The sequence below is a fragment of the Chamaea fasciata genome, unplaced genomic scaffold, assembly GCF_029207755.1.
Source record: "Chamaea fasciata isolate MVZ Bird 193981 ecotype frontalis unplaced genomic scaffold, bChaFas1.0.hap1 SCAF_13, whole genome shotgun sequence".
Lineage (NCBI taxonomy): Eukaryota > Metazoa > Chordata > Aves > Passeriformes > Sylviidae > Chamaea > Chamaea fasciata.
In genome coordinates, this window is record NW_027094098.1 from 2378660 (window position 1) to 2402372 (window position 23713).

General features: G+C 41.8%; 1 protein-coding gene across 3 annotated transcripts in view; it reads left to right on the forward strand.

The window, feature by feature from the left end:
- Positions 1-23713, forward strand: part of BICD2 (BICD cargo adaptor 2) — a 49242-nt gene that overhangs the window by 18849 nt on the left and 6680 nt on the right. For all 3 annotated transcript variants that reach the window (XM_066195051.1, XM_066195054.1, XM_066195053.1), the window contains exons 2-6: positions 9427-9639; positions 12526-12678; positions 15394-15846; positions 16829-17848; positions 18880-19031. In XM_066195051.1, the coding sequence (XP_066051148.1) occupies positions 9427-9639; positions 12526-12678; positions 15394-15846; positions 16829-17848; positions 18880-19031 (1991 nt within the window). The remainder of the gene's footprint in view (positions 1-9426; positions 9640-12525; positions 12679-15393; positions 15847-16828; positions 17849-18879; positions 19032-23713) is intronic.

Sequence of the window (23713 nt, forward strand, 5' to 3'; positions counted from 1 at the left end):
ACACCTGCAGGGCCATATTCCCGGTGCATGTGCATGATAGACTGCAGGCAAACTTGTGTTCAAATAGAAAAAGAAAGATTCTTCTTGCAAGTTGTGTGTGGGGCAGTTAAACTATTTCCATTTTGGTCTAATGTGAAGGACAGAATGCATATACTGGCTTTGTTAAGTTGGTTTTAGTGAGTTTATAAGTTGTCTGTGGTAGTTGTAACTCCTCCTAACTTTAAATACATGTTTAGAGGCCTGAGATCTCATTTGATTTTTCTTTCATGATGTTGCAGGATCTTTTAGTGGTAATGTTGTGTTTTAATTCCATCCAGCCTCCAAGCCCCACAGAGCCACAGGATAGGTTAAGATGGTACCAAAATTGGCCAGATAGCTTTCTGACATGGTTTTGAGGATTAGTAAGCAGGCATCCTTCATTGCAGCCGTAGTCACTTGGAGGATCCCTCCTCTAATCAAATACCCTGATAAACAGAGATTTTATTGTACACACTGATTACATATTCATTAGCTATCCCTGCTTACTTGATGTGTATGTGTTACTTTATTTTACATAGCTTGCCCCCCTTCTTGAAACTCGTTATGTGTTTGTTGGTGTCTTCTTTGGTGGTCTTCAATTTCTGGTGTCCTTTTTAGGTGGCTGTTTTTCAACCCCTGTTTTTGAGGAACTGCAATATCCCTGGTTTGTGTGGCTTCTGCTTTGTCAGCCGTATCTGTTTCTCCAAGGTTCCATTGTTCCCTTTATTTGATAAGAGTAACAAAAGTGTTGTTCTATTCTACTGTCCTTATCAAAGGTGAAGATGAGGAGGAAGGCAATGATGTGAGCAGAGGTACTCTGTGATGCATTTGCCCAGTTTCCAGTGATTTATTGATCAAGCATTTACTGAACAGCAATGGGTATCATTTGATTAGTAACACTAAAGTTTTTTCTTCTATGAATTATTACGATGAAGGCTGTGTGAGGCACGTACTTAAGATAACCCTGCATTGTCCTTTATGAAATGTGTAATTTCAATAGGATCTTGTTGAGTTTGAAGTAAAGAGCTAACATTTTAAGAAGGAAAAGGCTGCTTCTAAGTTTCTAGTGTCCATTGCACCCTTTGAACATTCATAACATATCTTCTCAGAACTAATTATGGGCCTTAGTGAAATTATTCTTTGAGGTCAGCTGCTAGAGATCAAGTGCAGTACTTACAGATCACTGCTCCTGGTTTTCAGTTTCTAAGAATTACTTCATTATAGATCATACCTACATCAAGTTTTTGCACAGTCATTTGTAATATGTGTCCTGATAGGTGCTGAGCTCGGGTGCCTGCAGAGGAGCAATAGTCTTTTAACAGGACACTACTGTACAGAGTCCATTTGCAGTCACTCCTTGTTTCATATACAGTGGAAGATGACCCAATAACCTGCCTAACAGGATCAACTGACTTTATGAAATGGCCTGTACAAGTAAATAATTTCATCAAATTTAGCAGAAGGGTTTAAAAATCAGCAACTGATGATCAAATTTCCTGCAGTGTGACTTCTGGGAAGAGTGAGTTTGAGCTGTGTTTCACTATCACAGTGGGCAGGTAAGGGCACCCTTTGCACTTTTAAGTAGAAATCTCTAGTCTCTGCTGTCTACCTCCTAAACAGTGCTGATGTTCAGCAGCATTAACTCCTTTTACACATTTCCATCTTTACTTTCAGGCTTGGTCTGGAGCTGTGTAGATGTTGCTTGCAGCAGTTCATCGATCTGTTATGATGCACAGTAGAGAAAGATGCCTCAGGATAACTTGTTTTATGTTTTTCCTTAACCCATCAGTTAAAGTTATCCTGAAAGGAGTACTTTTTTCTGTTGACTTGTGTGTCATTCCACCTCACCTTTCTCCCCTCACATGGCCCTTTTCTTTATTTATGAGAAAGCAGAAATGTTTGCTCACCAAAACTTCCATTCCTCTCTGGTCTAAACTCAGTAGAAGGCAATTGGATCCTTTTTAATTCTCCTTCCCTGTTACAGTTAAAGGAATTTTTCTTACAAAAAAACCCCAACCAAAACCAAAACCTCAGGCTTTGGGCTGAGTGCCCATTGCAGTCAATGAGAACAGCTGGATTTGCTGGTGGGCTGTGCAGGGGGCTTCTGGCTGTGTGGCTTTCCTGGGAAGGTGACTAATGATTTAGACAGCAGCGGGTTCTGAGGTGGCCATGAGCAGGAGGTTTCCAGAGCAGGACACTGGGGATGAGGAAATGCTCCACACTGTCAGAGAACGTACTTTTGATGTCAGTAGTCACAGGTGTTTGTAAGTGACAGAGACCACATTTTGGGAGGGTATGTGTTTAGCTAATTAATACTACAAGATTTGAAACAAAAGCAACATTCACCTCTTCAAGAGCAGTGGTGCCCACAGTCTTTCATGGCAGTGATGAATGACAGTGGTGAATGAAATACCTTGTGACTAAAGTCCTTGGCTTTTAACTCCCAAGCTTTCCAGGACCTCTGCTTGGAAGTCAGAGTGGACAGTAATGAGTCCTGACAGGGCTGGCTTTGCTCCCTTACACAAAAGGGAAAGAGCATGTGTGCCTTGATCACAGTTTGGTGCCTGCAGCTGAAGGAGGGGAGGATGAGGGCTGATCTCTGTTAATCAGTAGAAAGCCTCCTGGAAAAAGACATGAGTCTCTCTTGAGTAGTGGTAGAGAGCAACTGAAGGAAAATGTCTTGTTTGATGTTTAGTCTCATGACTTTTATCCTTATTTTAAGAAAAAGAACATCTTGATTAATGGCAACTTTTTTACTGGGGGCTTGGATTCTGTTTAATTTTTATGGGTAAACCATTCTTTCACTGCAAAAGTACCTAATGCTGGCCTTCTAAAAGGAGCAGTTTCTGCAAATTCTTCTTGGTCTTCAGCACAAAAGAAATAGAAACATAGCTACTAGAGTGCTCTCAAACCTCACCACAAAGTTGAATAGACACCTCTGTGTGTGTTTCCTCTGGTGATGGACGTACATGGTACTGCTTTTCTGGTGCATGCATGCACACAGGCATCACTCTGCTTTTCAAGCTTGATTGAGAAAGGCAAGGGGCTCTTCTCAGACAAGTCCTCCTTTTTTCATGTACTTATGTCAGCTTTTTTTGTCAATGAGTTTGAAATGAACCCCTCTTCTTCCTAATGCGTTTCTTGGAGGAACGTGTGCAAGTTCTGGTTTGCTTGTGGTGGTGCAACAGCCATGTTAATGTGACTGTGATAGCAAGAAGGGCTGAAGCATCTCTTAAACATCACTGTGTGAGTGAAGGAAAGGGTTAATGCCTCATTCTGCTTCGTCTGTTGAGGATGGTTAGCATCTTATAGCAGTGTTTCACTGCAGAGAAACGGCCAGTGTGACATTTACTAAAGACTGCCCCTGCTGCTTGGCATTTCAGCATCATTTGTGGCTGGATGCACAACCTGGAAAATGGGAAGAAATGAAGACATGCACAGGTGAAGGAGGCTTCATTTGAGAGGAAATGATCACGAGGATCAATGATGTCCAGAAGTTGATTTGTATTGTGGAGTTCTGCACTCTTTTAAGATTTTCCTCTCTCTTTCTTATTTTTTCAGCTCATGTATAAGGAATTGTCTCTCTCTGCCCCCTCCCTCCTTCTTTAAACGGAGAACAAAAGTTCAAGTTTAGGTGGCTGCTCAGATTCCCTTGCTCCTGCGGTCCAGTCCTGGCTAGCTATGGATCTCAGGGGGAAATCTGGACTAGGATGAAGATAAAAGACAAAAAGGCTCTTAATCCTCACGGGACACAGTCCCACAGCTTTAATGTAGAACCTACACCTTGGAGCCCAGGAGGAGAAAGAGGGTGAGACCCCTGTGTGGGGAATTTTAAGCCCCAGGGAAGAGGGGAGGGCAGGGGAGGGGGTCTGTTTACCAATGGGGACTGACCCAGGGGGCATCAGGTGAGGGAGATGCAAACCTTCATGGGACGGTGCAACCAATATTTTGTGTATATATATAACAAAAGCACCCAGTGCAATATAACAAAATGAACTAACTACTTAGTGCAATACAACAGGTGACAAATGAATTTTTAAGCAATTTACTTTACGAAACTCCTTCACTGAAATATTTGTGTTGTTTTCTGTTTGCTTGGGTGTGTTCCTGCATGGCACAGGAATCTCCCTGTGATTTTGACTGAGTATGAGGGGGATGTCGCTTCCTCTGTTTATCTGTGTCATCTCGGGATGGGTGGGCTGTGACTTTCCTTGTCAGTATATCTGCTTTAATATATAGAGATTTTTTTTTTGCACTTTCCTAGTTGATGTGGTTCAATGTGTGTAAGAAGACAGGTACAGAGTGAAGGTAGTACCCTAGAGACAGTGCCGGGCAGCCTCCAGAGCCTCTGAGAGTCCCTGTGCAGCACCTAAATTCTGATCAGCTCTTGACAGGCCTTTAGGGACATCAGCTGTTTTCAGAGGTTAGTAGAGTGTTTGAGATCGTGCTGGGTTTGTTCATAAAAAGCCCTTTCCAGCATTTCTTTGGGAGGTTTTATTTGATAGTGGCATCCCAGTATTTTGTGTTACTCTTTTTTTTTTGCAGTCTAGTTCAGGATCCCAGAAAATACAGAAGCATAACCAGCGTAATTTTGGATGACTTTTGGGCTAAGTAGAGGTCTGGAGTGACAGATTATAGAGGCAAATAAGGAAGGACTGTTCTGATTTTCCTGAAGGCCTGAGAGTCTTGCTTTTAAGCATGACTGAGGTCAATCTGTGCATCTCCCATATCACAGCAGCTGTTCTGAGAGAAGCATTTGGAATTCTCCAGGAAGCGTGTTTCAGAGATTCTTCACATTTTGTGTGTTCTGTGAACAGCTGTGCTGTGATAAAGAACTTCTTTCAAAAGATCATGCTTAAAATTTTAACAATGTTTTTAAGAACTTGATATCTTAGCGGTATGCTAAACTTCACAGAATTGGGAAAACTTTCTTCTCAAAGCTTGGAGTTTTATATGAAAGCATCCTTCAGTGTACTGTGTTTCATGCAAAAAACTATCTGCATCTGCATGATTGAGATCTTGTTCCTCTTGCAACATAAACAGATGAATCTGTGTTACCATCAAACCTAGAAGAAGCTTCAGCTTTTATGAAGTCTGTCTTTTGGACCATCAGTACTTTAAACTCAGTCTAAATGTAGTTTGATCCAGGGCTTCATTTGAAGTGAGCTGAGTTTGACCATGGAATGTAACATTGCAGTTTTTGGATGAGTCTGACTCATCCATTTGCTGTCCAGATTCTTTTTTCCATTCACAGTTGTTGTGGAGAGCTTTGTATTCTTCAGATTTAAGACATCATCATCTGAAATTTGTAGTAATCTCCTTAATTTAACAACAGTATTTTCTGGGCTATTTAAGAATATGATAGCATGTATTTGCTACGTGCCTTGAGTCTGCTGATGTAGGTAGTTCTGCGAACAGGGAGATTGATTTAATAGCATTTTCGGTACTAACTTTGGTAAACCTTCACCAGCAAATTATGGTAAATTTTCTGTGTGTTTCAGGGGTGTTGTAATTGGCCTTTGGGCAACATTGTCTAGTGTATTTGAAAGAAGAGAGAAGGATCTCATGGACTGGCATGGCTGGTAGGGGATGGCAGCTTGACTGAAGGAAACCTGTCAGGGCTTCAGCTGATCTGCAGCTTTGCAGCAGGTTATGAGAGCAAGAAAAATTAGCTTTGGAATGATTTGGTGCACTTCTCTAAGCTCACTGTGCTTGCGACACGTAACTGCGAGTCCCCAGCTGGGAAGTGTTTCATGTTTGCCTGGTCCAGAGGTAAATGACTGTACAAAATTTGGGGTTGTGTATTGCACAATTTGAGGTTGTGTGTTGGGGGGTAGATATTCATTTTTGTTGGTTTCAGATGGTGTTAAACCCAAGGAGGGCTTTTGATGTGTGTCTCGTGCAGCTTTCTGAAGAGATAGTTGTGAGTAAATTGTACCTTTGTCCAGAAAAGTGCTTTCCAATGCACTGACAAGCACAGCTGAGCAAATAGCAAGACAGAATTTTGTTTCATGAACTCCTTTGATTTTGCTTTTGCTCTGATCTTGGGAATCTGGAAGATAAGAACTTTGTTAATCCCTTAACATTAGTGTCTCATAATTCCTAGAGGCAGCTGTTGAGCAGAACATGATGTTTTGCAGCCTTCATGTCAGGAACTTTTATTTTGTGAAGAGATGCTCCAAAGTCTATCATTCCAATATAACTGTGGACAGTTTTCTTCCCTAGTATATGGAAATAAAGGTTTTGGAAGAGAAGGAAGAGTTGACTTCTGTGTTTTAGATAATGTTACAGCAAAAGCGGATGGGCAGATGCTGGGCTTCAGGATGTATGAAGGTGTAGGGGTTTCATGCATAGCAGTAAAAAGTCTGTTTTCCTTTTACTAGATGGATTTAAGACAGGTCTGGGCTGTAGCTATGGCAGGCTATTGCATTGCCCTGTAATTTTGCACAATTTTGTTAAAAGTTACATTTCCTGTTCTACACGGGAGTTATGAAACTGGCTTGCAGCAGTGATGTCTGAGGTTGTTTGTAAGTACATACAAGAGAGATAACAAAGCTTGGTTGGAAGGGAAGTGCTTTTCAAGTGTTGTCTTATAAATGTATGCAGCTTGAATTTTTCTGAGCCTGTCCTGATGACCATGGCTCTGAAAGACGTTCCTCTTGTTCTGTGTGTCAGAGGCTGTTTACTCACAGTGCTGTACTCTAGGCAGTAATACTCAAGCTAATGTCAGGGTTTCTGCCGACACTGCAAGCATGCTGGCTGAGAGCAAATAACAGCTTTCCTGCACAGGAGTAACAGGAGCCCACAGAGAACAGCAGCATCCTTAGGTAGGAGTGACCATGAGCTGGTTTCTGCAGTTAATGTGTGTGAGCTCTTCCCGTTTGGTTGAGTCAGCTGTGCCGGCTGGGACAAGCCATAATAAAAGACAGTTTCTGAAAAGGGAGTCTGACTGTTGTAGTGAATGGAAAAACCTCTCACACATAAAAGTAGTGATAACTGACTGAACTTCACCTTGCCATCACCAGAGAATAGAGTTCTGATTGATGTCTCAAAACACACTGAATGGTTGACAGTTGACCATGGAATTAACAACACACCTTCAAGCCTCTGAACGAAAATATGCGTTCTTATGTGGAAATGTGAGAAACTTGTAAATTGATGAGAAACTGTCATGTAAGAGTAAGATTTTATATATAGAATTCATTGTTGTAGGATTTTACTAAGGCAAAAAATGCATAAACCCCTGAAAAATAAAGAGGTATTTTACATGGGTAACTCAATGCTAGTAGCTCTTCCAAATTTGCATTAGACATTTTCCTTTGAGGCTTAAGGCAATCCCCAGCTTGAGGAGATTATGTGATTTCTTGCACCTTTCTCTGAAGCATCTGGCATTAGCCTCTGTAGAAGACAGGATATTGGATTAAAAACACAGTCTTGTCCTCTATGGCAGTTTCTGTGTTTAAATACTCCCTGTCAATTGTGACGTGGGCAAAATGATGACATTTTCTTTGCAGATGTTAAAGAAACCCAAGGCCTAGCATCTGCCTTGGAACTCTCATGAGCAAATTAGTCATTATTCTTAAAGAGTCCCTCCCTTAGTGGCATTATTGAGCTCCTTGATGGAATCATGCCTGGACTCTCGGTCTGGCTGATCAGCTGTGGCTTTAAGTGTCCTGAACTTCCATTTGCTGTTTTGGCATCCTGCAGCTTAGCAAATGGTTCTGCTTCACTGGGCAAAGGGATGCCCGTTGTCCCATTCTCTATGCCAGAGATCTGTCATACATTCTGGTCTATAAAAGGTGGATCTTAATTTGTTAAGGGGGAAAAAATAGTGTATTTGAGGAGCTGGTGTGCTTTTTGTTATCTCTTTAACATTTATGGAGATCTTGGGTATTAGGCTTTTAAGCTGCTTTGTTGAAATTCATTTGACAAGGACTTGCACAGATGGTGCTTTTTGTCTGAAATATGGTGCTTTTTAATTTCCCTTAGGTTATCTGAATCTGGCTGGAATTTCTGCAATGGATATTTGTCTTCTGTATCTCTGACTTGCTTATATGACATGAAATTTAGTCTGATAGGAGCAATATCTGTGTGCCTTTAATCATAGGCAGAGCTAGCATACTTGATCAGTTGTTTCAGCCCTGGTATAGTCAGTAGTTTCTGTGCTGTTAATGCACCTGCTGTAATATACAGAAGTAATAAAACGCTGAAATCTGTTTCTCTTCAAAGCAGATGTTTTTCCTTCTCTGACAGTATTTTTCTGAAGAGCTGGCAAAAGACAATCAGTTGAAAATGCGTGACTAGATAAGGAGTTTCATGAGATGCTTCTCTGTCCGTGACTTGGCCTGATATTAATGTTGACTAGGAAAAGCTGCCATGTTTTTGCATCCTGAAAAGATGCTGTGGCAGCTGAAAACTCCAGAAACGCCTTGGGTTGGATTGTGGTGCAAGCGTGTGTAACACTTAATAGATTGCATTTTTAATCTCGTTGAATATGGCTGATCTGCCAGGCCGTGTGTTACAAACACAACTACTGGAAGTGGCCAGCTCTGCTCTCCCAACACGTGCCAGCGACAGCCGCAGGCTGTTCTGTACCACAGCAGCTGGGCTGTCTGCGTGGGCTGGGCGCACACGTGGGGAACACTCCCACAGGGACCATCACCCGGAAGGGTTTTTTAGCAAAATGAAGACCCGCGAAAAGAAATGTGAGGAGGCAAAATAATGCCAGTGTCACGACTAGCCAGAGGCAGGCGTGCCAGGTGGGTTGGATTTCTGACCTGCCTCCGAGTGCCTTTACTGACACACTGCTGGGGATTGCTGTCTCAAACTGGCTGGGGGATTGTCCGCTGACCTACTTCAGCCAGCGTGACCCCGCTGGCTTAGCCTGGATCCGGAGCAGCCCTGCTGATGTCGCCAAGCCCAGGGGAGGGGGCTGTAATCTCCCAGCCAGGAGCAGCTGCTGGGAGCTCCCAGCCTGGGAAGGGGAACAGGGGGCTGATGCCAAATGCGTTCTCAGTGATTCTGGTTTTGCAGAAGTGAATCTGACCCCACTACAGAGAATATGTGTGTGCAGCAGTGCCTCGTCATCTTGCAGTCATCTGGTTGAGAGCCAGTCATTTTAAGAGCAGACTCAAGTCATTGCGTTGTTGTTCCCTCCCCCAAGGGTTAATACGAGGTTCTACTTCAGCATTCTGCATCACAAAGCACTATTTGGGTGCTGTGGTTTACTTTTGCCCACGTATTAGCATTTGTAAATCTGACCCCAGAATTGCAGGGTGTAGGAAAAGGTTACGTTCCTTTGCCTTGAAGAAATATATGAGGGTAAGTGTTTGCAACTATTTAAAATTGAAGTTACTTATGCAGAATTATAGGTTTACTGATAAAAGATGTGTTTTCTGACTGTCCTAGGCTTTTGGACAGGCCCATACCAACCACAAGAAGGTAGCAGCAGATGGAGAGAGCAGAGAGGAAACCTTGATTCAAGAATCAGCTACCAAAGAAGAATACTACATGAAGAAGGTTATGGAGTTGCAGACAGAATTGAAGCAGATAAGAAATGTCCTTGCCAACACACAGTCTGAAAACGAACGCCTTAATTCTGTTGCACAGGAACTGAAGGAGGTGAGTGAAGATGCACAGGGTGCACTGCAGCTTGGATTTATTACATTTTCTGGTGCTATGTAACCAAAAAAAAGGGAAGATTCTTGAGCTGAAGGGTGATTTGACAGACACGTGGCTGGATGTTTGGCCGTGCTGGTCCTGTGGGTACTGCACATCAGTTCCCTCAGTTCCAGAATTGCTGCTTTAAAAAGCAGAGGAACCTGTTTAGGCCAAGCACAGAGACCCTTGGATGTACTTTTTCTGCTTCATTCCCAATGCAGTTTTTCTTGGTGCAAAATATTTGTGGCATAATTTCCCTTTTTATCCCTTTTTCCTCCCTAATTCCTGAAGGTGTGGTATAACAAAACACTGAAATGCACAAAGAGAGGGATAGTAAAGTTTATAGTCTTGTGTTTTCTCCCATGAAGTGATGGCTTTTACATTTATGTAGATTGCTTAACATAATAGCTTTGACCTTTTATTGTTTTACTATTGAAACCACATATTTTTAAGGGGATATCATTGCTGAGAAGTTCCTTAAAGGGTTTAATTACTTACAAAATCTGTAGCTCAGCAGAAGTCTTTGTGGCACTGGTGCAGAAATGATTGAGAGCTCAAACCATTGCTTAAATTCAGACTGGTGAAACTACAGAAACTATAAGCCACAGATGGATGGATAAAACAGTCAGCAGTTATTACTCCTGAGTTTTCTTGCACCTTCTTTGAAGCACTGACGACTAGTCTTGTCTAGTCCTAAGCTAATCAACTGGCCTCCCCTGCCAGGAAGGGAGGCTGTCCAAGAGCCCACACCTGAATCTCAGCTTATTCCACGTGGCCTTAGCTGCAAGTGTCTCATGTAATTTTTTTAGGACATGGTAACAAATATGTGGATAATATTTGGTGGTAAAATCGATGAGGAAATGTGTGTTACTTCTCTGGAGATGGAGGGATTCACTGGTGCCTCTTTTTGGGGTATGACAGAGAAGATTTGTGGTACAAACAGTCACAAGTGATCAAACAGGCCAGTCAACTTCTCCTTTGACTTTGTGGAACAGAGTTGGAATCAAGCCTTGTCCACAGATAGGGAAACAGTTCCTAGAAACAAAGACACAGCTCTTGTCTGCATTTCCCAACCTTTAAGTCTAGCTTTATGGAAAAGCTGCCCACCCCAGAGGTAGCACGGTGTCTGTGAAGGATTCTGGTCACTTCCCAAAGTGCACTGAGCAGCAGATTTCCAGTCTGCTTCCAGTGTCACTGCAACTAGAGGTGATTTTTCTTCCTGGATACTGCCACATTCCAGTCACCTTTTAAGGAGACATAAAAACGTGAATTCACATCATCCCTCAGCTTTCCCTGTGGCCCTGGGTTTGTGCAAAGATAGAGAGACAGCACTTACTGAGGCACGGAATATAGGATATAGCGACTTGTAATTTGCATTGGTGTGCTGTAGTGTCTGATTGCAGCAATTTAGATTCCTTGGTGTGCTGTGAAGCTGTGCTCACTTTGCGGCTAAAAACAAGCAGACAATTTTATATAGTCTAATCTTTACTTGATGTGTGAGGGAATCGTAATTTCAATTTATTAATCTTAACAGTTGCAGGTGATTCAGTATTTGTGTTCAGAACGTGCCAGATTCAAATCTTGGCACGTGCTCCAGCTGCAAACATTTCCCTTATCTCAGTGTGCTGTGTGTGCCTGTTGGTACCGTGTGGTTACTCAGGGGAGCCCTGCTGCACGCTCGCAGGGGCTGAGGCTGTATTTAGTCATTGCTGGTGTGCCTGTGTCTGGCTGGGAGTGGAGAGCTCGGGAGGAATCTGAGTTTGTAGGCCTGAGGCTGAGGCTTGCTTGGCTGGGCTGCAGGACAGGTGAGATCAGGCAGCAGGTCCCGTGTGCCAGCTGAGGTGACAGGCTGCCTCTGTCAGCAGCCAGCAGTGGTTTTGAATTAGAACAGTGGAAAACTGCCCCATTGCATCATGGGCACAGCTACAAAAACAGTGTTTTTCGAGGCAACTGTATTCCCTGTTTGCCAATATCTGAAGCTAATTCTATGAATGTTTTAGAACATACTTTTCACTTTGTATGAATTAAGTGTTTGAAGATAGGGCTTGAAGGAAAATAATATTGGAAAACATACAAGCTAATACGGTGAGCCATTCCTCTAGCTGTATATATGTTCCAGCTCCATTTATTCAAGTGTTTGTATATATTCATGAAAGATCCCAAGATCATACTACACCAATATATTGTTTTTTACTTCTTATCTATTTCAAAACAATGGTAACTTTTTCTTTGAAGTCTTTCATTAAGTCCTGCATAAGTCTTGAGGCTGAGGAAAGGGAGTATTTTATGTCAACCAGTTTCTATTTTTTTCTACCTGAGATCTTCGATTCCATGAGTTTTAACTCTGTGTCTCTCTCCAAAAGGATTAATTGTATCTTATTTTCAACTTACTGCTCTGGTTATAAAGAAAATGTGTGTTGAAAAGCAGCAGCAAATACATGTCCAAATAAGAACATCTGGAGTCATCTGAATCTGTCTTTCTCTTGTGAAAAGGCCCTTCTTGTTAAAGTGGAAACAGATTTGGGCACTGACTTCTGATTTGGAAAACTTTTGCTGGTTGCTACAGCCAATGAAACAACACAGGTGTGAATGCTGCTTTCCCTGCTTGTTTCTTGACTTTTTTCTGAGTCAATGGTGAGAATTTGTAAGAAAAGCAAGAATACAAAATCTAAATATTGTGTAAATGACTTGGTTTTCTGTAATTTCAGGGGGTGAGGGGAAGGGTTCCTGTTTCAGTATTATTCAATTCATTAGTGCACATCAAAAATGCATAAGAGATATAAAATTTTGGAATTTAATTGTAGTTGACCCAGTTGCCATCATTTGGGGGTTTGTTTGTTTTTCCAGGTCAACCAGAATGTGGAGATCCAAAGGGCCCGCCTGCGAGATGATATTAAGGAATATAAATTCCGAGAAGCACGTTTGCTGCAGGACTATACTGAACTTGAAGAGGAAAACATCTGTCTCCAGAAACAAGTGTCTGTCCTGAAGCAAAGTCAGGCAAGTTTTTCAACCAGTGAGCATTGCTTTGGTAGCACCAGTTAATTCCTGTGTTACAGTATGGTTCTGTCTTATTCGAACATCCAACTACTTATTTTCTACCTTTGTACTACTTTGAGACTATAAGCTCTACATTTTAGCACCAAGACTTCTCCTTTCTTACTCCGTTTATACACAGTCATAATACTTCATTGCTTCTACTTTGACTTCCAGGTCCTTCCATTGCCTTCTTTTTCTCTGGTGGAAGAAAAGTCTCTATCGCTCTGCTTTGTTACTTGGTTTAGTCTTTTTTGCTACAGTAGTTTTTCAGTGTCACTCCACAATGCTCCCCGTCCATGCATCTTCCATCCTTCCCCCTCTATGGTATCTGGAAATGGGGATGTTTCTGAAACATATGTTTTCATTGCTACTTAATCTTTACCTTCTCTCTTCGTTTCTGTGCTCCTCTTCTGTTTTAGCTGCTTCCATTAAACTTGGAGTGCTGTTGTAGTTGCTCTACAGTGTCACATATGTATGACTGGTTGTCTGAAAGGTCACATTTAATTGTGCAGCTCCAGCAATTTCCAGAGTTCTAGAAAACTGCATTCTTGGAACTTCTTTAGAACTTCCCCAAGTTATCACTTGTAGAGCTAATTAGATTAGATGTGGTCTTTGGCATACTTCACTTATGTTCATCTATCAGTGTGGGACTTGCTATTTTATTCTTCAGGTAGCTGTCAGTCCCATTGCATAAATAAAGCTCAACTGGGAAATTGAAAGACATAGGCAAAAAAGATGCCGCAAGGGAACAGGTTGGGAGAGCTGGGGGTGTCCACCCTGAAGAAGAGAAGGCTCAAGGGAGACCCTCCAGTACTTAAACGGGCTCCAAGAAAGCTGGAAAAGGACCTTGGACAAGGGGGAATGGCTTCCCACTGCCAGAGGGCAGAGATAGATTAAGTAGAAGTTTTTGGCTGTGAGGGTGGTAAGGCCCTGGCACAGGTTGCCCAGAGCAGCTGCAGCTGCCCCATCCCTGGAAATGTTCAAGGCCAGGCTGGACAGGACTTGGAGCAACCTGGCCTAGAAGAAGGTGTTCATACCCATGGCAGGGGAAGGAATGAGATGAACTTTAAGGTCCTTCTCTGCCCAAACTATTCTCCGATTCTACAATTCCATGATAATATTCCTAAAATCAAAATTCTTTAGAAAACTCAACGTTAATACCATCTGTTCTAGTCAGCACATAGTAAAATCTCTTTAGGATTTGCTGCAGAGCTCCTTCAATGTTCTGAACAAAAGCCACCCTGCCAAGCTAAAAAAGTGGGATATTGAATGTATTTTATTTATGTCCAAGTGAAACTCTGTGTTAGTGTTTATTACTTTGGGCCTCACTGCCCAAAATGAGCTTCCAGGTTGGACCTGTTCTCATCTGCATATATTTGGTCTAATTATGCAGTTTTGGGTGCCCTGACATCCTGTAGTAGAGATGAAAGGGGGTGTTGAGCTCTAGATGCAGGCTGGATGAGAGAGGGAACTGGTAAAATCAAACCTATGTAGTTGGTTACTTTGGGGTTTTACCTTTTTTTTTTCCTTTCATCTTACTCAGAGCAGAAGGTGAAAGTTCCCAGCCCCATGTTCACATTTGAGAATAACAATACTGGACAATGCTGCTATTCTGGCCTGAGCCAAATTTAACCTCAGATGCTGTCTCTGTACTTGCTAGTAGTTATTGGCTGCTGTATTTTTATTGTGGAAACTTTGAAAATAGACTACTGTCTGAAATATTTTCTCAGTGGAAGTATACAGAACCAAGAGCTTGTTCTTTTCATGGCAGTGGATTATTTAATTTTCTACCTTGTCCTAATCCTACTTGATGAACTTCTAATTATTCTAGTTTTTAATTATTCTAGTTACTGATGTAACTAGAAGCAGCCATCAAGTTTTCCCAGGTAACACTGAAGTAACATGCTTGATTCCTGGTTTGTAAGTTGGGTGTGGTTCAGCACTCCCAAGTTGCTCTATGTTGACATCGAAAATACATTTAGCAATTGGCAAAAAATAAATAATGTGACATAACATATGGCATGAGTTCCTTTCTTTTAGGGTAAGGAAAAATATTCTTTGTTTGCTTCTTCCCTGCTTTCCCCAAGTGATTTAAATTTTTACATCAGTCGTTGGTGTACATAATTTCAGTGCAAGTGAGATTTTAAAAAGTGCAGTATTAGAGGTAATAAATAGCATGCCATCAAACTCAATGTGTTTCAGACTCTCAAGTGTAGAGTCCGAATTGCAGCCCTTTCAAGATGTCCTGAAATGATGATGAGAGAAATGCTATAGCATTTTATTTTGAATGTAAAAAAGCAGAGCTTGATCACAATTTTAATCCTGTGGTGTATTCGAATGGCAGTGAAGCAGAGTACCAAAGTGTACCTTTGTCATGCCAGGTTTTAGAAATGTGAAGCTTAACTTTGTAGGAAGGCTGGCCAGGGAATTTTTAAATCAAACAAATGTTGCATGCAGTGCTAGGAAAGACTGTTTTGGGATACTTCTGTGTTAGAACCCGGGAATTACATAAGCCATGTTTACAGTCATAGTACTAAAACTAGACCCCAGAAATAAAAGAGGTATTCTATTACTAGAATATTTAAGTGACATCAAACATTCAGAAGCAAAATTATTTGGTGCCTTGCAGGCAGACATTTTCATTAGAGGTTTTTTCCCCCATTTGTATATCTCCAGGTGGAGTTTGAAGGCTTGAAACATGAAATCAAAAGGCTGGAAGAGGAAACTGAGTTTCTCAATAGCCAGCTGGAAGATGCCATCCGACTGAAGGAGATCTCTGAGCGCCAGCTTGAGGAGGCCTTGGAGACACTGAAGACAGAGAGGGAGCAGAAGAACAACCTTCGGAAGGAGCTGTCTCACTACATGAACATCAATGATTCCATGTACAACAGCCACTTAAACATCTCTTTGGATGGGCTGAAGTTCAGTGATGAAGCCACAGAGCCCAATAATGATGAAATCATGAATGGATTTGAACAAAACTGCCTCAGCAAACTCAGCAACGGCAAGAACAGTACTTCAACACCTAAGAAAAATGAAAGCTTCCCTCCAGCCCCAAGTCTCGTTTCAGATCTTCTGAGTGAATTAAACATTTCTGAAATCCAGAAGCTGAAACAGCAGCTTGTGCAGGTAAATGGGTTTCCTAAACAGTTGTGCACTTCCAAATAGCTCCTAAAGTTTGTTTGGGATGTAGTTTCAGTCTTTTCGGTATCTCATGTGGTACTGTTTATACTGTACTTTTAAAGGCTTCAATTGATTTAGAATTTGACGATGCTAAGTGTTTGTCAGTGAAAAAACACAGCTTTTTTCTTTTCCTTTCTTTTATTTTAATGCAATGGAATTGGCAGTCATGTCCTTTCCTTGGTGGAAAGTTCTAATGCACCTCCTGTGCAATACTTGCTGTGCAATGCTTCATTATATCACTAGCAAGAACAATAGTGGTTTGTTTCAAAGTTGAAAGTTACTCCAATCACCTTCATCAAAAGTAGTTTTGTACTTATATTTTCTGTAATTAGTTCAAAGAGCATGAAGTCTTAATCAGCAACAAGCATTTTTGTATTATCTTTGTGCAATTAGGAGGTTGGAGAGTTTAGAACAAGGTGCACATTTCTGTTTCCCACTAATATTTTGTCAAGTGTGTTTTAAATCCTATAAGAAAAAGCCCATGTGCAAAAAAACTTCCAGATTTTTTTTAAAATGAGAAATTTAAGAGGAGAAACTTGAAAAAGTTTTGGTATTTCTGAGTCTCTCATGAAGTTCCAAGCTTTCACCATAGAGTAGCTGTGTGTTTTCTAGAATTTACTTGATAATTTAGAAGATAGCAATAAATTTTAGCTTGTCGTTATCTGAAAGGAAGTTTACACAATGAGACCATCAGCTAGGAAAAAAATGTGTAAAAACGTGCGTTTTGAAGAAGAGATGTGAAAGAATTGGGAATGAACACTGTACTTGAGATAATTTTAGAATACATTGTTGAGCCTTTCCCATAATGTGCAAGTGATTGGATTTCTGTAACCATATGGACCATTGGCTAAGCTGCTGTCTCTTAGAGTTAAAACCATTTCAGTGATACAGTTCCCTTAACATGGATGTCTGTGTTCCTGCATTTCAGATGGAAAGAGAAAAGGTTAACTTGTTAACAACACTGCAGGAATCTCAGAAGCAGCTGGAAAATACACGGGGGGCCCTCTCAGAGCAGCATGAGAAAATTGGCAGGCTCACTGAAAATCTGAACGCCATGAAGAAGCTCCAGGCCAGTAAGGAACGTCAGTCTGCCCTTGACAACGAGAAGGACCGGGATAGCCATGAAGATGGAGACTATTATGAAGTTGACATCAATGGGCCAGAGATCCTGGAGTGCAAGTACAAAGTGGCTGTGGCAGAAATTACTGACCTGAAAGAAGAGCTCAAAAATTTGAAGGCAAAATACAAAGAATGTGAGTCTAAGTATGAGGAAGAGAAGAGTAGATATGAGACTGAGAGCCAAGCTCTCACTGAAAAGATCACCTCACTGGAGAAGTCCAGTCGGCATGATAGAGAACAGATGGCCAGGCTGGAGAAGGAGCTGAAGAAAGTCAGTGATGTTGCTGGAGAAACACAGGGCAGCCTCAGTGTGGCCCAGGATGAACTAGTCACCTTCAGTGAAGAGCTGGCCAATTTATACCACCATGTGTGCATGTGCAACAATGAAACTCCAAACAGAGTGATGCTGGACTACTACAAGGAAGGTAAAGGTGGACGCAGTAGTCCAGAGGCCAAGGGAAGAAGATCTCCCATTCTTCTTTCTAAAGGGCTGTTAACTATTGAGCTGGGAAAGGCAGAGAATGGAAGTGGTGACAGCAGCCCATCCCCGGTGTCATCTCTGCCATCCCCTGTGTCAGATCCTCGGAAGGAACCGATGAACATTTACAACTTGATTGCCATAATTCGGGATCAGATCAAACACCTGCAAGCTGCTGTGGACAGAACAACTGAGCTGTCCAGGCAGCGTGTTGCTACTCAAGAACTTGGCCCCGTGGTGGACAAAGACAAGGAAGCTCTCATGGAAGAAATCCTGAAGCTGAAGTCCTTGCTGAGTACCAAGAGGGAACAGATAGCAACTCTAAGAACTGTGCTGAAAGCCAACAAACAGGTAACCGGGTCTTAGAGGTTCAAAGGTTACAATGTCAGGGAATTAGGTCATAAGCAAAAGAGAATTTATCTTTGAGGTCATTCTGCCATTGCATCAGCTCTGTGGGGCTTTTGTTGCTGGTATTTGGCCAGTCTGAGGCTGAAGCTGGCTGTTCCATTAGAGGCACCCAGCTGTCCCACTTAAAGATGAGCACTGGGGCTGTAACTGACTTCAGCTTCTCACATACTCTTGAGACTTTATTAAGGTTCACATAGCTTCAATCTACTGTCTGTCTGAATTAGATCAGGTTATATTTAATATGGGACACCTAAAATGAAGATGTAATCTTATTTTCTACTTGAAAGAATTCTATAGTTATCCTTAAAAGAGTTCTGAAATTTAAGTATTGTTCTCTCTCAAACTGCAAAATAAAAGAGAGCCTTCCAAGATAAGAATGTGGTCAAAATAACAGAGGTGAAAAGTAAAATCAGTCCTAGGGGTTTGGACATTCAACAACATTAGCAGTGCTGTAGGTGAAAATAACTGCCATTGAAGCACCACATGACATGCTTTGTCTTTTCCTCTAGGGTTAAATTGAAATTGTCTTAAAAAAGGTATATTGTTGTTTAAGAATGAAATGAACACATTCAGTTTGCTTTTGCACATTTTAATAAAGGTCTCCCAAATGTAAGATAAGTAAAATGCTATAATGGTTGGAGAACTGTGCTAGTGATTGACAAATGCATTTAAGTACTGAGATACTAAGTAGATTGTTTTGTTCCTTTGTGTTGCTAGTAGATAGGTTTCACTATATCTATATTCTGTAACTTCCTTGATGCTGCTGCATGGTTAATGGGAGTAGGAGACAGCTGTTCCCAGTGTTCAGAAAGGAAATTTTATTTTATCTGTACAAGATAAGTTGACCACAAGTTTCACATTCCAGTACAAAGTAAATGTTTCATTATGTGAATAGTGATTAAAAGTCTTTTAGCCTGCCATATGATGAAGAGTTTAATTAAATGTTATGTTCTGTTCTCCCTGGTAACCAACAGACTGCAGAAGTAGCCCTTGCCAACTTAAAAAGCAAGTATGAGAATGAGAAAGCAATGGTTACGGAGACTATGATGAAGCTGCGAAATGAGCTGAAGGCTTTGAAAGAAGATGCTGCCACCTTCTCTTCCCTGAGAGCTATGTTTGCTACAAGGTAAAGACTATAGTGAGCTCCGCAAAATTTACTTCCTTGCTTGTGTGGGGAAGAGTTGAACATCCTTCCCATCCACCCCGCAGAGAGTGGAGCGGTAGGTGCTTTTCCCCAAGTTCACTGCTTGCAATGTGTGTGTCTGTGATTGCTCCTATTGATGAGGAACATGCATGAACACAGTGTGCTACAAAATATAAAGCTGTTGTGGCAAGTTGGTTGGGAGATTACCTATCATCCCTGGTTCTTGAATCCATTAGCTCTGAGAAGGAGTGACATTTAACAATACAAAATGAGCATTTAATGTACACTGAAGATGGGACTCTGCTTTACCTTGATGGTCTAGAAAAAGGTAAAGCTGTTGCAAATGTCTTGGTATTCTTAGGTTGTCTATCCTGCAGTTGGCATCTGTTGTTTCATTGCTTTGTCTTTGGAATTTGCTTCTGCTTCTTAGTTGTGCTGTGTGGTGCTGACACATAGAATCACTGAATCATCAAGTTTGGAAGAGATCTTTGAGGTCACCAAGTCCAACTGTCAACCCAGCACTGCCACTTAACTTCTAACCCAATCATCCAGCACTGGATTCAGGTGCCTTTTGAACACCTCCAGGGACCTGGGGAACCTATGCCAATGCCCAGCCACCTGAACAGTGAAAACATTTATTTAATATCTACTCTGAATCTCCTCTGTCTCAGCTCAAGGCCATGTCCTATGATCCTCTCACTGCAGGCACAGCAGAAGAAACTGGCCCCACCTCACTACCGCCTTTCAGGCAGTTGTAGAGAGCAATGAGATCCCCCCCGGGCCTCCTCTTGTCAAGTCTAAATAAAACCAGCTCCCTCAGCTGTTCCTCATTAATGCTCAGAGCCAGACGCAGAAGATGTGACTTTTAGCATTTCCAGAAAGGTATTCCCAGATGGGAATAACAGCATTTACCTCCTATTCCTGGTGCTAGATGTAGAGGTGGTGAATGGTACATCAAGACAAAACCAGTCCAGGCTGCCAGTATCCATGTGAAAGCAAGGTGTCCAGACAGGACAAAGGCATTTCAGTATCCAATAGGCATGCTACAAAACTCCATAAATGATGTTGTGCACACACTCACATTTATAGCACTGAGGTGCCTGCTCTGGACTCTCTGAGAACTAAAATGTAATGCTGCATCTGTTGAGATTCAACCTTGGTGTAGGTGCCTCTTGTAGATAGGCCCCAGACCTGGGTTGTGACAGCCTTCTTCCAGGGATTTGTTGAAGTGTCTATGTCCGCACCACCTTCCCGTGTTCCTGGTGCTCTGCTTGAACACTGCTGCTGAGGAGAGTGAACCACAGTGAAAAATAATAGTGGTGCAGGGAGCTCCTCACAGTACACTGAGCCAGCTCTTGTTTGGCAGTTTGCCCTTTGGTTTTAATCAAAGTGGAAAGTGAGTTACTTTAAGATATGGGAGATTACTGCAGCAGCAATTACTTGTCTCCATGGTGTTTTAGATTGGTAAGTCCTGGTTTTGTTTGACAATTCATAGAAAGTGTCAGTGCTTGTGTGCTGTTAAAAGCAAAGCACACACACAGCTTGGGTGGTGTGGGGGTGGAGAGAGCTGAAGAGCTTGGAATTAGATGCTGGGGTAAGGAAAAGATGGGGAGAAGAAAATCTGTCTTTAGTATTAAATACTAATATAAAGATTGAGTTACAGACAGCAGGTGGCTGATCTCTTGCAGCTAAATGCAGTCAGTGCTCACTTACATGTCATTTTAACTGTCTCTGCTAATACATTTCCCAGTTTTTAATAAAGCTGAGAAATTGTGATTTTAATCCTGCATATTTGAATTTCCTTAGTGGGTTGACAATTTAATCTCTCAAGGTAGAAGTAGTTGATGCTTCTCTCTAAAGCCTGCTTCAGTCACTGTTGAGTCACCTGTCTTGTTTCTGTGGAAGTTGTCACGTGGTCCTCATTGATTGCAGGGAGGAAGGGAAAAATATGGATATGCCCAGGTGCATTTGGTTACATCACTTTTTCTTTATTTTTTTTTCTGGAACAGATCTTGAGTCACTAGTGAATTTACTTATAAATGGTACTACAACTATTTCATGCTGATCCTTACATAAATTGGTCTGTAGAACTAAGGCTAAACCAGTGTTTGTGGGAAGCAGTGGTATGCAGCTTGGGAAAATGTCGAGTTAGGTTTTTAAATAATTTGGCCTCAGAGAGTTTCAGAAGATTTAGGTTTTATTTCTCATCATTATATTTAACACTCAGGATGTTTATTTTCTCTGTGTAGATATTGGTATATAGCTGGTGTTGTTTTTAAAAATCTAGTTGATGTTTCCTTAAGCTTCTTTTTTTCTTGTTGTTAATTACCAGTAGTAAGAAAATGGGCAACATCAAAGCCTTGTGTTCACTATCTACTTAAAGCTGTAAATGTGTGAAAGTACAACATGCTTATACTAATTTCATATTCTTCTTAGAAGTGTGAAAGCTAAATGATTTTCTTTTGAAGGTGGTTTTAAAAGAAAGACATCTTCTATTCTGATTTTATTGAATATATAGCTGGGAAGTAGCCTAGCACATGACAAATGGAATTGTAAAAGGGAAGGAGCCTTTATTGTTCTGTCAAACAAAGCAGTAAAAATACACAGAGCACAAAGATATGCTGCCCTAGATGCTGCTGCCAGCTATAAAGCAGGTCCAGAGCCTGTGTCGTCCTGGAGGGTTAGGGAGGCAACATTGCTGGGGTTTGGTTTGGGGTTTTTTGAGAAAATTAAGCTAAGAGTCAGTGAGCAGCATGAAGGAAGAAAGGGCTGATCCCAGTCCACCTTGGCGTGCAGCATCTACAGTCGCTGCTAGGAAACTTCTCGCCCCTTTGTTCCAGTAAATGATTGCTGTGCTTTGTAGTGTGATGTTCCTTGACCCAGGACAGCCACGCTTGGCCAGGATAAGGTCTGAGTTTGAGGCTATGTGATTCCTTTTGGATTAAAGAATCAGGAAAGCAGGTTCAGGATGCAGGATGATGTGTAGGCAAAGCAGTTAACACTCCTGCCTCTGCCCGGTTGTCTCTTCTATAGGAGAAAACAGTTGCTCAGGTACAGTTAAAACCTGCAAGTGCGTATATGCTACTGACAACACCTCCCTTTTGTGGGAAGAAAGGAAAAACTCCCTGAATAGAGTTCTATGAAAAACAAAAAACCAAACAACCAGTTTAGGTATTTGAAATAGTGAGTACCTTGTAATTTCTAAGGACAGTCGGTTGATGTTGTAAACTTTTGTGCTAACAGGAAGCTCTATGAGATAATGACTTGCTACAGTAATTTTTTGAGTCAAACTCCTGGCTTTAATTACGGCTTGGCTCACATGGGAAAGACTTCACTGCTTTCTAGACTATGCCAGGCATGTGTGTCACCAGTCAGACATTGGTTTGGACTGGCTGTGCTTGGTCAAGAGGCAGGAGTGATACCGGAACATAAGTAAGATGGTGTGGAAAGTCCCTGCTCTGCTTTACTGCACTGATTTGGTTTTCTCTTCCTTATCTCTTTTTGTTCCAAATGGGGTGGGGATGAAGAGATATGCCCCCTTTGCTTTGGCTAGCCTGGATTAACACTTCTCTGTTGCATGTCAAATCAAGGCAGCAGCAATCTTGACACTGTTTGACTGAACTGAAAGTTTTGGGCCTACATTAACTTTATGTTCTGTACAAAAACATGGACATATTTTAATTCACAAGAAAGAAGCTGGAAAAGGGTGGGGGGAAACCTCCACATGTTTTTATGTTGCCCAAATCTTTTGAGAGGGGAATACTGAGCATGAAACAAGGGGAACAGGGACAGGCCACAACAGTGCCAGATCAAATTTTCCTGAAGTGATCACATTCCATTCCTCAAGAAATTGGTAATGCTATTCTGGACATCCCCCTGGTTTGCAATAGTGGAGCTTGGAAGGAATCAGGTTTGAGGTATACACATAAAAGAAAGCACAAAGATCACTTCTGATATAACCAGACCTTGCTTTTCACCTCAGATATCATGAGTGTGTTTGAAAGCAGGGGTGAAACCCCACAGGCTCTCTGACCTCCCAGAAATCTTTAGTCTGTGTCTTGCTTCCACCCCCAGGGGAAGAAAACACGTCTCTGACAGTCTGGAGCAGCAGGGCACAGGGTCAGTAGGAAGCTGGGAGCAGTTCAGTTTTGTGACTACTCCCTCCTTCTGGAGCTGGTAACACCTTCCCTCAGAGAGGAGGACTCTTAGGCTTTCAAGATTACTTTAGTCTTCTTAGACTTCCCAGGGCTGTTTCAATTTCAGTTCATCTCTAGAGGTGAAATGATTTAATGGGACAAGATCTGGCCCTGAGTCTGGCTTCCACTCCGTGGAGTGTAGCACCTGGTGTAGGTTCATCTAACCACACTGAGAAGGGCAGGTGCTGGTGTTCCAACAAGTTTAAGCTTTCTGGGTTTGGTTTTGTTTTAAAGAAAGACCCCTCACATATTGGTTTTTCCTGGGCTGCACAGTGTGGGAGAGGCTGTGAGGAACTCCAGAGCAGGATGCCCAGAGATGCGAGGGGACAGATTCCTGTGTCTGTGGGGGCCCCAAACTCACCCGAACTTTCTGGTCTGTAAAGCTGCAGTGCAGTTATAGTTCATGCAGCTTTGTATTTGTATTTCTGAGTTACTGTTTAATCTCTATATGTATTCAAAAATAAAAAT